General features: G+C 39.0%; 1 protein-coding gene across 1 annotated transcript; it reads right to left on the bottom strand.

Annotated features, from left to right (window-relative positions):
- Positions 1–5779: 5779 nt before the first annotated feature.
- On the bottom strand, positions 5780–18762 carry LOC116507244 (four and a half LIM domains protein 5-like). Its single transcript, XM_032215267.1, has 5 exons — positions 18588–18762; positions 13644–13818; positions 10545–10714; positions 7579–7706; positions 5780–5930 (listed from the first exon to the last, which is right to left on the bottom strand). Exons 1-5 carry the CDS (start codon positions 18744–18746, stop codon positions 5780–5782), a joined length of 783 nt encoding a protein of 260 aa, XP_032071158.1. The 5' UTR covers positions 18747–18762.
- Between the last annotated feature and the right edge of the window lie 736 nt (positions 18763–19498).

The following is a 19498-nucleotide window of genomic DNA, read 5'->3' as shown; positions in this document are numbered from 1 at the left end:
AGAGCTGATTCTTTCTATGGAACTGGGAACCTTGGATTTTTGGGAATTCTTATAATTTAAGAAAAAAGGAATCTTGTCCCTGTACACATGCAAGCTCACTGTAGCTCTTTGGTGATGTATGAGGAGACTGAGTGAGACTTCTCAAATAAACCAATGTCAGCCATGCTTACCATGTCACTATCTCATGGAATTGAAGTTGGTAGTAACATTGTAGGAAGAACCGATGAGATTTGGGCAGCAGCTCCACCTTGAATAGCTGCAGCCATTGTTGAAACAGGGAGCATATCAGTTACTAGTTTAAGAGTTTTGTGTATCAGTTTCCATGGTACCTGACCAAGGAGCATAAACAATATATGAATCATGATAGATGCTCTTCAATGCATGTCAATGTATGCTCAATGTCGAGCCATGCTGATTGCAAATGTTTAATAATGTCATTGGGCCAGGCCCAAAGTTGGCAACAGTCAATATTAGCATAGATGGAAGCAACAGTGCCAATTTATTTCTACCATGAATTCTACTGTCTCATTGTTTCTTTTTCCTACCATTTTTTACTGATGTAAAACAGAAAGGATCAATAGGGGCTGCCGTAGAGAGGAAGGGGTCAAGCTATTTTCCAAAGCCCCAGTAGGCCAGATAAGGAATAATGGATGGAAACTGATCAAGGAGAGATCAACATAGAAATGAGGAGAAATTTTCTGACAGTGAGAACAATCAATCAATGCAACAGCATGCCTTCAAAAGTTGTGGGAGCTTCATCATTGGAGGCTTTCAGGAAGAGATTGGACTGCCATTTTTCGGAAATGGTGTAGGGTCTCCTGCAGGGCGGGATGTTGGACTAGATGACCTACAAGGTCTCGTCCAACTCTGTTAATCTAATTTTATGCCTATTAGTGGTCCTGAAAGCAACATTCCATTCCGCTTGGTAGGTTTAAGCATCTTTGTTCAATTTGCATACAACAGTCCATTTGTTTGGAATGGTTTTTATTACTGCTGTAGAGTACTAGCCATACAGAGAATACTCTTCTTGGTGTTCCTCATTCAAAGTCACTTTGACAAAAATTGATAGCTACTATATGTTCTTATTTGCAATTTCTCCTGCCTGCAGCATGTAATCCATACTAAAATAAGTTGGGTATTGTGGGGGGTCTGTAACCTTGAAAGAAGTCTGTGATGGAGCATTCCTTCTCATAAAAGGAGCCAAAGATTGCAGAGAAAATACAGCTTAGGGGAAGGGATCAGTAGCAACCTCCCCCTCTGTATATAGGAAGCATTAATTTAACAGGGTTCGATAAGGTTCAGTTACTAATACAAGTCATTGTGAACATCAATAATGATGCTCTCATTAAAAATAAATAGGAATGAAATAAATAAGTGAGACCACAGCCTGGTTTGTGAATAACTCAAAGGAAATTTGGCTGATTCGTATCTCCTAATAATTTATGGAAGGAGAGAGAGGAAAAAACAGATTTCCTCACTTTTGTCTCTAATTTTACTCTTAATTTCTTCCTTTTAGTAAACCAGTACATTATTTCCAATGATTTTCTGCATAAAGGAATCACTTGGCCACTGCATAATGGGTGATTCAATTTCATTTTAATTTTTCCTAGTTGTTGAGCAGATTGCATGGTATAGAAATGCCTCTGGCCACACAACCAGAGAAAGAATAAAATCATGGTCGAGGGAAGAAATAAGCTAAGTAAAGTGTCTGTAATGTTTTCTGGAAAGACATGTTTAAATCCCAGCAATTATGGGCTTATGTATATAACCTATTGTTATCTTTAAATTAACAATAAAGAATGAAAAGGCATTATTAAAAACATTTGAGATCCTTTAAAGAAAAATCTATTTGGATAGATTTTCCACAATTATTTTAAGATACTTTTTAACTTTATTGTTCAAGAAATGAACCCTATTTGACACACAATTACATTTATATCAGAAAGAACTAAATCTCAGACAGAGGAAGATCTCCTACTGAATCCACAGATTAAACAGCTAGGAAGCATCTGGTAGATAACACATTTTTGTCTCAGTACTTGGAGTATCTGCAGCATCTGCAGACAGCAGTGACTAGTGGAGTAAAATCTGCAGGGACTCCTATAGCTTTACTTAACTTGAATTTAATTCAAAATTTGCTCTGGAAAATTACGCATAAATTTTTAGAAGCTGTCAATTTTGATTCAGGATGTAGAATCAGTTTTATGATAATACCTATATACTTTTATTTTCTAGAAAGGGTTGAGTTTTTAAAACTTAGGTTCTAAGGAAAGTTTCCATAAATCCTATATTTGAATTAAACACTACATTTTTTTCAGTGTTTCCCCATGAGCCTATTTGTTAAAAGAAAGTTTAGCTAAAAAGGATACAAAGCAACCAACTCGATTGGTTCTAATTTTTACTTTATGATCTTGCATTGTAAGCCATCTGGCAGGTCCTGATACATCCAATTCTTATAAATGATGGTACACACGTGCTTCTATCCGTGATTTTTATTTTTAGCGTTCACAACCTAGTTCTATTTTTTGCTAACTAAAGGGTTGTTAAGAAGGGGAAATTGAGGGAGGACAGAAGAGCAGGCAGCTGGAGAAGGTAAGCAGAGATTGTACAAAGCGTGGGGAGCAGGTGGCATACAGGGTAGGTGTGATGCTATTTTGAGTAAAATGAAATATGCTATAGAAAATGGAGCAGAACTATTTTGATGACACTGCTTGCTGTCTTCTGCATGCCCTTGTGTTCAGGAAAGGCAATCTAAAATAACCAGAAAAAGAAAGCATGGCAGCTTAACAGGCGAAACTGGCATTGTCAATAAAATACAATTGTGTAAAATGAAATACCAGCACTTGAACTATTATTTCTTTGCTCCCTTCCCTTTGGAAAACAACCATTAGTTCCGAAACAAGCAGTAATTTGCCTTCCTTTCAATACCATTGGTGGATTCAGTAAAATGGGATCCATTCCCATCAGGTCCGCAAATTTTCCTTGTAAGAATCTTGCTGAGAAGTTGGTGGGCTTAGAGTGTAGAAGCTTGAAAGGAGCCGACTCTCTGGACCATTTTAAGTTGTGTTTCAGGTTGAGTGATAGTACTGTGAGAGCATTAATCACACTGATTGATGATCTTTGCAGGGTTCGAAGTGGAAGAAGTGCATTCATTCTGGCCCTTTTGATCTCCCACTGTCTTTCTGGTTTTCTGATCATGGTATCCTTCTGGACCAGATTAAGGAGTTGGGACAGTATGGGGGGGACCGTTAGTGATCCTCCTCTCTTCTTCAATTTTGGCTTCAGTCACTGGTGTGGGTAAGGTCCTACTCTAGATACTCTGCAAAGCAGGATGACTCAGAGCTCAGCTTTTTCCCTATTCCTATTTAACCATCTATATAAACCATTGGGTGATCATAAGCATGTGTTTAAATGTCATTAGTATCTCTGTCATGAACTAAGCAAGAAATATCATCAAAAATTTTTTTCCTGTGTCTGAAAGCTGTAAGAATCTGGATCCTAACCTGAACAAGACTTAGTGGCTGTAGTTTTAGAAACTACCCTGGATCTGATGACTCTTCATTTTTAGTTCTGGATGGCAGTACTTAGAGTTACTTAGAGAGAACTCATTGCAATTTGGAGTACTCGCAGCTCCTACTTGAGAAGCAGAAGGTAACTGTGACCAGGAGGACATCTACCCCAATCTATATTGTACACCAATTGTGCCCATTCCTGAAATTGGGAGGCTCTGCTCCTGGTCATTCATGTCTTAGTCATATCCTGATTGAGCTATTGTGATAATACTCTTTCTCTGCTTCAAAGGGCCCAAGCTACTCATAACAAAACAGTTAAAATAAAGACAACCAGAAATAATTTGTTCTGGATTCGATTATGTGAATAAACTCTAGAATTTAAGATCTTGCCATGTACATACAGCAGGCTAACTATCACGCAGAATTTACACATTCAGGAATGATATCCATTGTTTTTCTTCATGTAAGTGTTCTTACTCCCTCTTTCATCAAGCTAATTCATGTTAGACAAATTATTAGAAGAAAAAAATGATGTATACTAAATGCAATTGCCTTTCCATAACCAACTAAGCTAAAGCCAATAAAACAATGTTATGTTTATACTTCAGTGGTGGGATTCACATTTTTTTATGACTGGTTCGGTGGGAGTGGCTTGGTGGGCGTGGCATGGCTTGGTAGGCATGGCTTGGTGGATGTGGCAGGGAAGGATACTGCAAAATCCCCATTTCCTCCCGATCTGCTGGGACTGGGGAGGCAGAGAATAGATGGAGGTGGGGCCAGTCAGAGGGTGGTACTACTCAAAATTTCCGCTACTGGTTCTCCAGAACACGTCAGAACCTGCTGAATACCACCTCGAATATGCTTTCATATATGCTACTTCTGCACTGAACAATTTTTTCTTCAGGAGAAGTGACCTCATTGACTGTTGAATGAGGGTCCGTATCCAACCATATTAATGATTTAAGGTGGTTGCCCTTCAGTAATGTATTGAATAATTTCTTTTTCAGTTTCCCTAAAAATGGCAGTTTGGTGAAAACTTTGGAAGAGTCTGGGAAGTCGCCTTCCACAGCCCTTTGAGGAACTACACATAGTCTAAGAACCTCAGATTTGTTCCTTAGAAAAATAGCAATTTTAGTTCTGTGCAATACACACACACACACACACACACACACACACACACGTGTGTGTGTGTGTGTGTTGTATTTGTGCTGATAAATAAATAAAGGGAGACTAGTATAGATCTATTTCAAGCTATTTAGCTCATCAGCTAGCCATACCCTTACTGGGATTAGAACCTGTGCTAATTTAGTTGATGAGAGCTAAATAGCTTGAAATAGATCTATACTAGTCTCCTTATTTATTTATTTATTTATTTATTGTTTGTTTTTGTTTGTTTATTTATTTATTTATCAGCACAAATACAACACAAATGTAACAAAGGCAACAGTAAAAATATTGGGTTTCTGTCTGGATGGTCTCTTATGACGAGCCGATGGACAGAGAATGGAAGCAGTGAACTTCCTCCCATATTTGGGCATACCAGGGGTTGTGACTTTTTATTATATAGCATATATGCATTATGCATAATGCATATGCATATATATATGCATATATGCATATATGCATATATATCATATATACATATACATATATACATATTACATCATATATATGGAAGTGTGGTGTATTTTTTTGGAGGGGGATAAAGATTTGAATGACTACATGACAGCTGAATATATTTTTATGGATAGTTATGGGATATAACCTAAGAATGATACCTTTGGTGGCAGCAGAATATAATCTTTCGCCTCATTTTAGTTTTTCCAAATTAAGCAAGATAACAAAAATAAACCATTGAATCTTACCTGCCTGCCAGGATATTCTTTTATAGGTATGTGCTACACAATGAAAAAAATATTGTACTGTTGAAGAGGTTTAAGGTGCTTCTCCCCCCACCCACCCCCGGCAACGCAGTTCTTGCATAAACTTATTTCACTGAGAATTTCAGCACGATGGTGTATAGACTCACATTCCTAACAGCAGAGTGCACTCTACTACAAGAAAAACACACAGACCACAAACTTTTTCTGGGTCTTGTATGTTCGGAATGATTTCTTTTAAACAAGGGTCCTATTATGGAACGTAGCTATATTGGATGTAGTTGTACACTATGATTTGTTTATAATTCTTTTCTGACTAGTGCGCAATTATGTGCATGGCTAAAATAATGCAGGGGAAGGGATGAGCAACCTTGAAGAGCTCCTGAGTCATGTAGAAGACCCACAATTGCCACAGAGGACTTTATCTTGCTGGGTGAGGAAGCCCTTTCCCACCAGGGAGCAGGTGCATTGGCTGCACTTGAAGCAGTCGCTGTGCCATTGGCGCTCCTCAAAGGAGATGAACTTGCCTCCTCCAAGACTAAAAAGAGAAAGTAAAAGTTGAAATGTTGGGATTGCATGCAGCTTTCGGCAGATTTTGCTTACACTCTAATAAGCAGAGTTCTTCTGAAAAATCTGAGTTAAAAATCTGAGAGAAGCGATACATTGCTAAGACAAATGACTAGTCTAGAGTTTTGTATGTTTGTTTGCTGTTTTGGTTTTCTGGCTTGCAAACCAGAGGTGGGTTCCTACCAGTTTGGACCTGTTCACTAAGTAGGTAGTAACTCGGCCAGACACATACCCAAACTGGTTCTATCGGTGGTGCCATAGGCGCTGCCATCTTATTTTTTGCTTCTGCGGATGTGCAGAACTTTTTTTCACTTCTGTGCATGAGCACACAGCGTGCAACAAGTGTGCACATGAAGCATGTCCCTGAGCGAACTGGCAGCAAAAGAAGCTGGAACCCCCCCTGTTGCAAACATATGATCCAACCATGATCTCTATGTTCTCAAATGCCTGGCTATTTCATTTTTCTTTTGAGGGGCACAGATTCTGAAAAAGGAATGATTTTAGGCATTTTGCCACAAACTCCCCACATTCACAGGCAAAAGCCTGTTTGCTATCTCAGCAACGATTCTGCCCCCCCCCTGCACTGACATAATAAATGTCTGGTTAATTGAAGAACCGCCCAGCCCAGCCTCTCCCTCCCCTCCAATAAAAAAAATATTTTTTTCTTTCCTCAATTCTGCTCTTCCTCCAGCAAGCAATTCAGTCAAATGTGCTCATCCCTTTGCACTCCAAATTCTAACCTGTTGTTAATTAAACCTGCAATGTTGTGATGTCAGATACAATGAAAAGATTAAAATTGTGTTTTCTAACAGAAAAGAAAATATTAAATATATGTATATCCAAAAGCGAGATATAAAGGGAAGGAAAATATACTTAGGATAGATTAACAAAGGTAAGGGAATAAGAAATGTTATCAATTATATTTGGGTTTGCAGAAATACCATCCCAAGGAAACATAAACTGAGATCTGAAAGAGACACCTACAATAATAGAAAAGAAAAAGAGCGAGGAGGAGAGAATGAAAGGAAGATGGGGAAAGAGGTAAGGAGAGGAGGATGGAAGGGAGAGGAAGAGAAGGAGAGAGGGTAGGAAAGGGAAGAGGAAGAGTAGGAGTACGAGAAAGGTAAGGGAAGAAGGAAGGGGAAGGAGAGGAGGAAGGAAGGAAGTAGAGAAGGGAGGGAGGGAGAAAAGAAATGGAAAATAAGGTGGTGTTACAACAGGAGAAAGGGATGGTAAATAAAGCAACCCAAACTGTATATTATAGCCTATTAAATGAAATAATAAATGCATAAGAATGATAAATGTAAAGAAAAATAACGATTATATGAATGTATACTTAAAATGGTATAGAAGAGAATAAAAATAAAAAAACAATTCTAGGAAAAAAATATGTTTTCTACTGCCACCACATATTTCAAATCAGTTCCTCTCTAGCCTGAATATCATTTAATCTTATTCACGATGGAAAATTGTGACACTGCTTTCATGATGTAAGAAATGCAAATGCCAGCTATGCCTAGAACAAGTTTATTTGTCCCAGGACTGTCAAAATTGAAGATACTTATAAGTAAGAAGATTGTGAACAGTCACCAGTAATGGGTTCGGTGCAGGCCACACACTTCTTTGCAAAATGTCCTCTGAAGCACTCCAGGCAGTAAGGATGTTCATCTTTGGACATGAATTGATGTTCTGCAAGTTGCTTCTTACATCCAGTACATAGAAAACATTCCTTATGCCATGGCTGATCCTGATAGGTCACCCACCATTGGTGATCATCTAGTATATGAGAAAATATCATTAGTGTAAAGTGGATAAACATATGGTTGTACCAAAATTACATTAAATATCATCTTTCCCTGAAAACATGACCTACTGTATTTTTCAGAGTATAAGACGCACCAGAGTATAAGATGCACCAAGATTTTGAAGAGGCAAATTAAAAAAAAGTTTCTGCACTCTGCAGATCTCTCAAAAATGACCTGTTTTTCTGCAAAAGCAGCCCTGTTTTTTGTCAAAAAAAGGGCATGCATAGCCTTTAGGAGCCTTGTAGAGTGCTCCTGCGGGCTGGGGGCTGGGGGCAAAAACAAGCAAAAAATGGCCCATTTTTCACTCATTTTTGCCCTCCCCAGCTCCCAGGACCACTCTGGAACTCTCCTAAAGGCTATACATGGCCATCTTTGCAAAGGGGTTGGGGTTTCAGAAGGCCAAAAAATGCTGTATTCCATGTAGAAGATGCACCCAGATTTTCACCTTCTTTTTTGAGGGAAAAAGATGCGTCTTATACTCCCAAAAATACAGTACTCAGAAAATAACTCCTAGCTTGATTTTTACAAGTGCACCCAAAATAAGCCCTAATTAAGACCTTGTCCACTCCAGGGTGCATGGATAAAAATTAAGCTAGGGTGGAAATGGGGATGGTGGAACTGCCCTACTATTTACCTTCAGATAGTTGCAGCTAGACCTTGCACACCTCGGCCCATTTCTTCTACAGCCAGCAAGGCTTTCCTGAAGCCTCTGCAGCCATTATTGGCCACAGAGGCCTTCAGAAAAGCCTTGCTGGCTGCAGAAGAAATGGGTCGAGGGTGTGAGGTCTGGCTGCAACTATCTGAAGCTGAAGAAGTTTCTGAAGGCTTCTGACAGCTAAAAGGAGGGGGGTGGGGGGTGACACACAAGTGAGGTGAGTCAGTGGATAATATTTTCCCCTCCCCAAAAATAAGACCTGGGGCCTTTTTTGGTGGCAAAAAAATATAAGCTAGGATCTTATTTTCAGGGAAACATGGGTAGCTATTACTGCTGCTTGATTAAATTTCAAAAGACATAATGAGAATATTGAGAAAACCACTATAACAGTCCTTGCTCAGTGACCACCTTATTTAGAAACCATTTATAGATACAAACAGAATTGAAAATGTAACTTTGCAACCACTCTTGTATTTATGACTTTGCGGGTTTGTAAAGCAAAGAAAAGCCGAAGTAAGTTTAAGGTCATAAGGACAATTGTGGGTTCCCTTAGCAATTGCTTTGGTTAACAACTATTGCCAGTTGTTGACAAGTGCTAATTGGTGTTGCTAAACGAGGATTATCTGTATCAGAGTGTCTGAAGAACTAAGCTTTTTTCAATTAATATCTCCCTTTTCCTTCTTTTTAGGGCAGTGCTGAGGAAGCAACGATGCTCCAGAGGTTGATAAATTATACCGTAGCAGCTTCAACCAGCATAAGGCCATTGTGAGAGATCTAGCAGCAGTTCAACAAGATCAGGGGAGTCTCAGGTTCTCCTTCACTGCTTTAGTGAGATGGATTCTTTATCATGAGGAATATACTATGTCTTTCATAGCACTGTTAGTAGATTTGGATGCTGAAGCCCATGCTACTTTAGCTCACATCTAATTATTTGAAAACATTTGGAATATATCTAAAGAGGCATGAGCACCCAACATACAAATCAAAATAATAAGAAGAACTTGGAACTTCTGCATAAAGCGACAAACTATATAGTTATGCACATGGCACAGATGCAACAAAGGCTGGTAATTTAATCCACACCTCTATTTTTTTATTAAAAGGTTTTAGGAGGAAGCCTTGATAGACAAAGCAATGATGGGAGGCCCAGCTCATCACACCCAATTCGCAACAGACAACTCACCAGCCAACTTTCCATGGCAATTGAAAAATGAGTGTTTATGAAATTACTGTTGGGAAAAAAATCATTTAGTTCAAACCAGAGTAGTTGATTGTATACTGGGGCTGGCCAATATGAACACTTTATGTCAATTCTTGGTTTTTCTGGCTGCCTATTCATTTTGGGACTTTGAATGATTGTATTATTGTTCAATTTGTTTGGTGCTTTTCATTCTGTAGTCTATTGCTGTATTGTATTGTATGAGGTTGCATTCCAATTAGCTCTTTGGATTTCTTTCATTGTAAATCACCTATTGAAGAACATTTATTACACACACCTACACACACCTACAACACCTACACACACACACACCTCTTCTGTAGGTGTGGCCTGCTTTCCGGGTCCACTAGTGGAACCTCTTCTAACCGGTTTGGTAGATTTGATGAACCGGTTCTACCGAATAGGTGCGAACTGGTAGGAACCCATCTCTGATATATATTTAAAAAATATATTTAAATGTGTGCTTCCTTGATGTCCAAATATATATTGTATTTGTGCTGATAAATAAATAAAGGGAGACTAGTATAGATCTATTTCAAGCTATTTAGCTCTCATCAGCTAGCCATACCCTTACTGGGATTAGAACCTGTGCTGTATTATCTTAGGCATATGTGTTAACCACTAAGCCACAAGGTCCTTCTCCTTTGTCAGCTGAGCCAGGGAAATAGGTATGTATTAAGTGTTACAACCCCTGGTATGCCCAAATATGTTGTGTGGTGTGTGTGTAAGATATATATGTATGTGTGTATGTGTGTGCATGTGTTTATGTGTGTATGAGACAAATAAGTACATTTTCACTGTGTTCATAAGAGTTTATTCCCAGTAAAAGTCACTTTTTAAATCAATGCCTGCAAGGCCACTGTATCGACTCCTTCTCCCTGCTCTTATTTTCATTTCCCATACTACCTTTTTGCAGGAGTAGCAATACTGTGCAAATTGCTTCTCATAACAGGGTACACAGTAATTGTCATCATCCTTGGTAATCAAAGGTTTCATTCCTAGTGGTTGCCGGCAATACTGGCAAACAAAGCAAGTTTCATGCCAACAATTGCCTTTAAATTCCATTTTACGAGAACCTGCAAATGGAATTGTAATCCCAGTTACTTTTCTGGCAAATAACTGTTATTATTATTATTATTATTTTCACTGAATGCACTGAAACAAAGATATAGTACAGGTAGTCCTCAACGTACGACTACAATTGAGCCCCAAATGTATGTTGCTAAGTGAGAAATTTGTTGTGAGTTTTGCCCCATTTTGTGACTTTTCTTGCCACATTTGTTAAGTGAATCACTGCAGTTGTTAAGTTAGTAACACGGTCGTTAAGTAAGTAAATCTGGTTTCCCCATTGACTCTGCTTGTCAGAAGATTATAAAAATGGCCCCAGGATATTGCAATTGTCCTAATATAAACTAATTGCCAAGCATCTGAATTTTGATCACATGACCATGGAGATTCTGCAACCGTCATAAGTGTGAAAAATGGTCATGTCACTTTTTTCAGTGCCGTTGTAACTTTGAATGGTTACTAAGGGAACTGTTGTAAATTGAGGATTACCTGTCCTGTACTGAGGTACTCTTTTTTTTTAACGTGTTGCATATAGCACCACATCACAAAGGGCACAAATTTGTCAATAAACACACTCTGTCAAGTTTTCTTTTGCACTATAAAGCTTTTTATAAACTAATCACAGGATATACAAATAACTTGTTGATATGAGTGCCCTACAGTTTATGAAGTTTGCTTCAACATATTTCTAGTAACTTTCTTTTAAATTTCTTTAGTTGACAGATTCCCAAGTCTGTATCCATTTTTCTCTCTCTTTTATCACCTGTGGATCTCTCTCTCTCTCTCTCTCTCTCTCTCCTCTGTCGTCTATATCTATACCTATATCTATCTTTCATCCATCCATCCATCACCATCCATCCATATATCATCTATCTATCTATCTATCTATCTATCTATCTATCTATCTATCTATCTATCTATCTATCTATCTCCTATCTCCTATCTCCTATCTCCTATCTCCTATCTCTCTCATCTAGCTGTCTGTCTGTCTCTCCTCTCTCTCTCTCTCTCTCTCTCTCTCTCTCTCTCTCTCGCTCTCTCTCTCTCTTCATATGTCTGTCTTTCTGTCTATACAATTGTGTGGACACATGGTGAAATTAATGCTGAGATTTATATGCTGCTAAAACAGAATCATGGCAGCTAACAAGAAATCCATAGCAAAACAAAAATACAGTAATGACAATTGAAATGTCCATGCTGGCAATTAAAACTTCCAAATTAATGATAATTTGAAGAGTCCATAGGATTGGACCTATTAATACTGTGAGCTAGGGCCGTGCACCAGTGAGTAATGTCATAAAATAGAATAAGTAGTATTTTAAATATATTTTACCATCAGATAATTGGAACTTTACAGCATCATTGCCTCAAGGAATCGCAAAATCATTGTTTGAAATTGCTATGTGAGGGAGACTTTGCAAAGCAGGGAAGACAATTAGAAAGACAATTAGAATAGTTTTCTTATACATAGAATTATTTGAATATAAGCATAGTGAAATCAATGTGTTCCTAATTAGTGAGTGAATTAAGTACCTTTTTAGACACAAGCATTACAAATTGAGTCAGTATAGAATGACTTCATTTTAGCTTCAGTACTGTATTACCTTTTGGTTTACTAACATGTACTTGTGCCAATACACATTTCCAGGAGTTTCTTAATTTTATTCATTTAATGAGAGGAAGAACTGTTGCGGAAATGCTAGGAACTGAGATCTGCCTCTGTGTTTATATATCAAGTATTCCTAAGTATTCCTAACCTAAATCAACATAAGAAAAGTTAATAATGTGCTTATCACTGACCTGATGGATGGCTGAAACTGCTTAATTGAAGCATGGAAGTGATAAAGCAAATAACAAATTCAGCCAAAGAACAATGGTGAATAGATTTAGAGTGTTGTTATTGAAGATAAGTTTGCAGGTACTGTGCTAAGTGAAACTGTGAGCCTACACAATATTTCAATGAGAAAAGCACAAATAGGAAATACAATTTAAATATCAAAAACAGGATTTCATCAAGCTGAAGATCCATTTGCCTCTCCTCTCTTAGTAACCACAGGTTTCCACTGAAGACTATTCTTGACCAGCAAGTTTTTGAGAAGGGTTGTTATAGGATGGGAAATATTTTATAATTACTGGGTTCTTATTTCCGATTCTTTGGGAATTGTTTGAAATAAAGTCAAAGTGAGCAAAGTAGCCTTTTCTTTATGGACAGAAAGAATGGATCATAACCATTTGGATTAAATACACACACACCGGTGCGCGCATGTGTGCACACACCCACCCACCAAGATTTCAGCAAGCAGTGTTTAGTCTCCCAGAGTTTTTTTAAAGGAAGGGACATCCCATGGCATTCTGGTATCAGCCACTTCTATTTGGTATATTTCAGTGACAACAATTGGACAACTCAACTCTAAAATGTAGTTAGTATGTGAATGTATGTATATATGTACATGTGTACATACATACATACACACATGCTTAAGAATGTGAGAGAGCACTGCAAGAAAGAAACAGTGCTATCAATGGAAAGAAGAGTGGGGAGCATTTACATGCATGAAGAATAATTTTTATTACAGTTCTATAAGAAGGTACTACAAAACTCTATGATTCTGATATTGTGGAGACTATATCGCAGTGACACATGTTACAGAGACACTGGCAGTCATTTTCCATTATACTTACTCATTCCAAATGCTTAAAAATGAAGAATTAATAGGTCAGGGGATGGAAAAGAAATAGCTAATTTCTACAGCAGCATATGGTCTGTGCAGGGCACATACAATGAAGCATTTGCCTTGGAAAAAACCTTCCCCCATCAGATTTTTCCCCCTTACCAATTTCCATGAATCAGTGTCTCCAGGGTCAAGTGTCATCCTACCCTTTTCATTTATTTATCCCCATTAAGGAATGCCCGTCTCCAGCTCCTTATTATCTTACCAGGCATGATAGTCCTCTTGCAGTGAAAGCACTTAGATGAATATTCATTAGAATAGCAAGTTGTACACAGCAGGCGCTCATCTTTAGCTGCAAAAGGCTTCTCAACCAGGGAGTGATGGCATTGGGCACACTTGAAGCACGTTTCATGCCAGTGGCAGCCTTTATAAGCAAGATCCTTGGAGAGAGTGAATTCATGTTAGTAAGAACAAAAAAGCATTGGCTATTCTGATTCCAACGGAACAAAATTATGAGCTGTTGGATTTCACACCAATTGTTCAACAATGACCTGAAGAAGATAATTTCCCTGTCCTTTAAGAGCCGAGGTGGCGCAGTGGTTAAATGCAGCACTGCAGGCCATTTCAGCTGACTGCAGTTCTGCAGTTCGGCTGTTCAAATCTCACCGGCTCAAGGTTGACTCAACCTTCTATCCTTCCGAGGTGGGTAAAATGAGGACCCGGATTGTTGTTGGGGGCAATATGCCGACTCTGTAAACTGCTTAGAGAGGCTGAAAGCCCTATGAAGCGGTATAAGTCTAACTGCTATTGCTATTGCTATTTAATCCTCTTCTTTTTTTCGCTTCTCCTTGTGATGTTCTCAAGAAGATTGCACTTGTACCACAGTAGTTTACTGTGCAGGTAATCCTTGTCTTACAACCACAAGGAAGCCCAAAATTTCTTGTTGCTAAGTGAAACATTTGTTAAGTGAGCTTTGCCCCATTTTACTCTGTCCTTCATTGTCACAGGTGTTAAGTGACTCACTGCAGTTGATAAGTTAGTAACCCAGTTGTTAAGTGAATCTGGGTTCCCCATTGATTTTGCTTGTCAGAAGGTCACAAAAGATCACAAGACCCTGGGACACAGCAATGGTCATAAATATGAACCAGTTGTCAAGCACCTGAATTTTGATCACATGCTCATGTGGATGCTGCAAAGGTCATAGCGGTGAAAAAAGGTCATAAGTCACTTTTTTTCATTGCTGTCGTAACTTTGAACAGTCACTAAATGAACTACTGTAAGTCGAGGGCGAACTGTATATCTTGAGATTTGTTATGGTTTTATTTTTAAATTAGTACTTTCTCTGAAAAGGATTCACGAAGACACATGCCTCTGCGGCACAGCTAGAGCAGAACTAAATATCTGCAGTCAGCTGTTAGGCAGATTGAATCTTCTGCCTTGAGCAGCAGATGGTTGGTGGCTAAGAGAGGAAAGAAATGGGAATAGTGTCTTGACACCATTTAATCTAACCTTCTGCCCTCATTCTGGTTTCTTTGTTGTTACACTGCTGAAATAGAGCTGGTCTGGTCAATTTTAATGCATGGAGTGCGATAAGACTTTTGTCCTTGCTTCAGATAGTAAAGTAGCTGAGTTCTTTTTTTCCCAGTCCTAATCTGGAAAACTCACACACTTTTTGTGTTTTACCCTATAGACTCCAGTGGAATCTGCAAAATAGACATTATCATCTTCAACAAATGTCTACGGAGATATTCAGTCATGGTTGTCCCAAAAGTGCTTTTTCAAGAGGAAATTCTAGGGTTTCAACTTTTGTCATGCAAAGTATCACCTGGATCTCTTCCCCTCCGATTTCACCTGATGATTTGCAATTGTAATGCATTATGATTATTCAATTTAGATACTGTATATACTCGAGTATAAGCCTAGTTTTTCAGCCCACTTTTTGGGCTGAAAAAAGCCGCCTCGGCTTATACTCGAGTCAGTGAAAAATTTGCCCGAAATGGAGGAGAAAAAGGGCGGGCCATGCCGCTGGGTGACACTCGTGAATGGCCCAGTGCCCCTGTGAGTTTCCCCTCCCTCTGTGTCAGTTTGCCGCGCAGCGCGCACCGCACCATCCCCCCTCCTCACGTTCTAATGTAATGCAGGGCTGTCTTACGATTCCCCTTCCTCCCCCTCCTGCCGCTCTGCAACGATGTCCCACCTCCTCCTTGTTATGGCAAGCAGCCACATAGCGATGTCCCACCTCCTCTGGTACAGTGATCCAATGATAGGAATCACTGTGCCGTGTGTCATAGGAGGCGGGACATCGCTCCCGCGGCTGCACGGGACATCATCACAGCGGGACATCAGCATCATGAGGTGAGTGAAGTATTTCATTGAATACACCGCTAGTTTACTGTTTTTCTTTGAAATAAATATTCAAAACATTATTGGTATCTATTTTTATTTTTGAAATTTAGGTAGCTGCTGCATTTCCCACCCTAGGCTTATACTCGAGTCAATAACTTTTCCAGTTTTTTGTGTAAAATTAGGTGCCTCGGCTATATTCGGGTCGGCCTATACTCGAGTATATACGGTACCAACTTTTTACTTAGAGGGCTATTAAGGCAGCTATTGCTATGGCTGTTGTCTATGTGCATATGGGAGAAAGGGCAAATGTATGTATACGTGTGTACCATGTACATTTATGTTTGGAGAGACTCAATGGAGTTATTGAAGATGCCTCTCTTCTTTGGTGATAACTGCTAATAATTAACCCCAAAAACCCAAAAAGGAAGGGTGGGAGGGAAGAAGGAAAGAAGGAAGGAAGACTGAAGGAAGAAAGGAATTGTTGAAGGATACCTTGAAGAAAGATGAAACCAAAAAAATATCTTCAAAGATATAGTTAGTGTATTTAGGTTTGCCCTATTCCTGGAACTGCAAGATATAAGGATATATCCCAAAATTAAATTATCATTTAGCAAATACAGTATTTTTTTTTACCAAAGGCACCATCTTTCCCTCTCTTGCTTCTCTTTCTTAGATATCATGCTCATAGATAATATTAAACATAAAAATGATGAATGCCATTTATTTTCTAGTGAAATCCCTTAAATCTTTGCAGTTAAATGGAGACCATTGGTAATATAGAGGAAAGGAAATCATTTTTCACAAGCTGTTTGTCAGTGGAATTTATTTTAAAGGTTTGGTTGATCTTATCAATTGAATGAAGCCAACGCATAGAAAAGAAAATCAATGCTGTTATCACTATGGAATAAATTGTGAGAATAAAACAAATCTTTTTTTTGAAAGGGAGATACTAAGGGAACTAAAATGTTGCACTGAAGTTAATACAACTAATATCTTTCTAAAGCTTCTGCAGTCAGATGATGGATGAAACCAATCCTATCTGATCTGTAGGGAATCTACAAACCATTAAAATTCTCAGTATCTCTCTAGAAGCTTAATCACATACTTTGCCTTTGTATAAAATATAGAGATCTTAATCTATGTTTGAGTATACAGTGGAAGTAATCTTTGCCTTTCTTTGTACAGTAATCTGTCACTGGATTATATATTACTGAATATAAAAGCGTCTTTATCAGGTCACAATGAGGCCCTATCTCTGTGCCAGAAATATTAGATATAGATCTTCTGAAAGACTCCATCTTTCATTATTTTCATTATTGGCCACGCAGGGTTGGGGTTCAATCATATCAGACAATTGGTGCAATACCTAGGAAATAAAAAGGTGAAAGTTGCAGCTATCCAATTTCTACTTAATTATGAATAAGCAGACTTGTGCAGTCAGGGAACCTTTTAGGAATATCAAGATGATGTTGATATTCAGTACTCTCACAGAATGATTGCCATAAAGGTCTTGCCTATTCAAAATACAGTAGTCTTTGTGATGTAGCTAATCAGAAAACACATTCACTCAAAGACACCTGGTGAAATTGTTACCTGCAAGGCCCTGTCCTCTTCCAGGATTGTCCCTATCACTTCTGCCAACTTTAGCTTTCTGTTGCTTTGTTGACAGATTGAAGGCTTCCAAAGAAAACATCCATCCATTTATTGTTTATTTGTACTAACATCTATATGTTATTCTGTGGTCCAGAGATACATTTGGAAGTAAAGCTGATATTAGAAGCATGACTCCCTAATAATTATCAGGTTGCTGGGAATTTTTGCCGACAAAACCAAAGTGGATGGTATTGTGGCCTGCCAGCAGCCAGTGGAGGTGGCAGCAGTTTCAAACAGTGAGGAGGTTGTGGAGGAACATGGGCCAGCCTTTGAGTCTGGGGAAGGCTCTGATGAGGGCTCTGTGTCAGAAGTAGAGAGGGGGCCAGAGCAGTATGCAGTTATCAGCTGCCTTCAGTGTCAGACATCAGTGAGACAGACGAACAGCTGGTGCCTGTTCCCAGTGTGCGCATGCACAAAGTTGCCAGACAAAGGGAACAGCTAAAGAACAGGAGTCAACTTGGGAGTAAGGCCACAAGTGGACAATGAATGGCCCCTCCCAGAAGAAATAAAAGAGGAATGAAAGGGGAATGGAGTTTGCAGGAAACAATTAGTTTGCTTAATTGGTTCGTGACTCTCCAAGACTCCTTGCCAAGTTTTGCAGATATCGGCCTGGCAGCTCTCCAAGCCAGATAAGGTCTGTGACTCTAAATCCTCCCTTGAAATACTTTGATGGATATGAATGAGCAGAATTCACAGTAAATTAATAAAAGGGTTTTTTGTCAGGATAAGGAGTTTGCTTCATCCTCTTGGGAAGCCTAGGTCAGAACAGATGGTAAATTAGCCAGGTGCTAAGATAAGTATCCCGGGTCACACTAGTAGCAGATTGCTAATCTGTAGGTCATTTCATTTAGTACATCTACATTAGATAGCACACACAAAAAATGATTCTGTACTACGGTGCTAAATTCGTTACCCACATTAAATCAAATGTTTCCAAAGTTTTAAATAAGTAATGGCATCCTTCTGTTCCTTGCTGACTTAAAACATGCTGAAAATGAACCCATGAGGCTGGAAGATTCCACCTTAGACAATCTAAGCTGGATCAGTTTCTATAGTTGCAAACATAAGAGTAGCATTAGGCAGAATCTCCAAATTATTAGAAAAGAAAAGATTCACATCACAAATAATAATTGCATAGCTGAGCTCTGGGTATTTTTTTTTTCATTTTCCAAAGGGAGTACAGATGGTCCTGAAACTAACTAGTGCTTACCTTGGAGTCACATTCAATGGCTTTATGACATTTTTCGCAAAAGTTAGCAAAGAGGCTGTCATAGCATTTCACACAGAAAGCGTTTTCTTCTTTCATGATGTATCGTTTTCCACAAAGTGAATCCTTGCAGTGAAAGCAGTTTGACTGATCACTGGCCATTTTTAAGCCTTTTGACGCTGCTGCAGATGGAAAGACAAGGTGCATGCCGATGAAATAATATGGCGGCAAGAACAAGATTCCCAATTTTGGAAGTTCTGCACAGTCACAATGATTTAAGAAAAACACCCAAGTTCTAATACTGAAGAAGGAACAATGATAAATCTTCACTATTCTCATTGATGATTTTGGCAGATTTAGTGTCTTTTTCAATCCCCCGCCCCGCTAGCCCTTTAAAATATAAAAATTAAACAACTTGTCAGTTTTTAACATTAAGCAGAGGATTCTTTATGAGTGCTAAATGATCTTCAATAGGACCAACCAAGATCAAAACGCTTCAAGGCGCTAGTCGTCACTTATAAAGCCCTTCATGGTATTGGACCTGGGTACTTGAGAGACCGCCTGCTGCCAATTACCTCCACCAGACCGATTAGATCACACAGACTAGGCCTCCTCCGAATTCCATCCGCCGGCCAGTGTCGACTGGATACTACCTGGAGGAGAGCCTTCTCTGTTGCTGCTCCGACCCTCTGGAACGAACTCCCCGTGGAGATTCACACCCTCACCACCCTCCAGGCCTTCCACATAGCCCTTAAAACCTGGCTGTTCCGACAGGCCTGGGGCTAAAGAATCATTGCCCCTATCTCGAATGGTATGATTGTTGCGCTTTTAATTATGTATTGTTTTGTGTTGTTGTCAACGGTCTGTATCCCCCTTCCCTTGCTTGAGTTGTGAGCCGCCCTGAGTCCCTTCAG

This window comes from Thamnophis elegans, chromosome 4 (genome assembly GCF_009769535.1).
Source record: "Thamnophis elegans isolate rThaEle1 chromosome 4, rThaEle1.pri, whole genome shotgun sequence".
Taxonomy (NCBI): domain Eukaryota; kingdom Metazoa; phylum Chordata; class Lepidosauria; order Squamata; family Colubridae; genus Thamnophis; species Thamnophis elegans.
The sequence above is the reverse complement of the archived record's forward strand: the minus strand, read 5'-3'. Positions and strand labels throughout refer to the sequence as shown.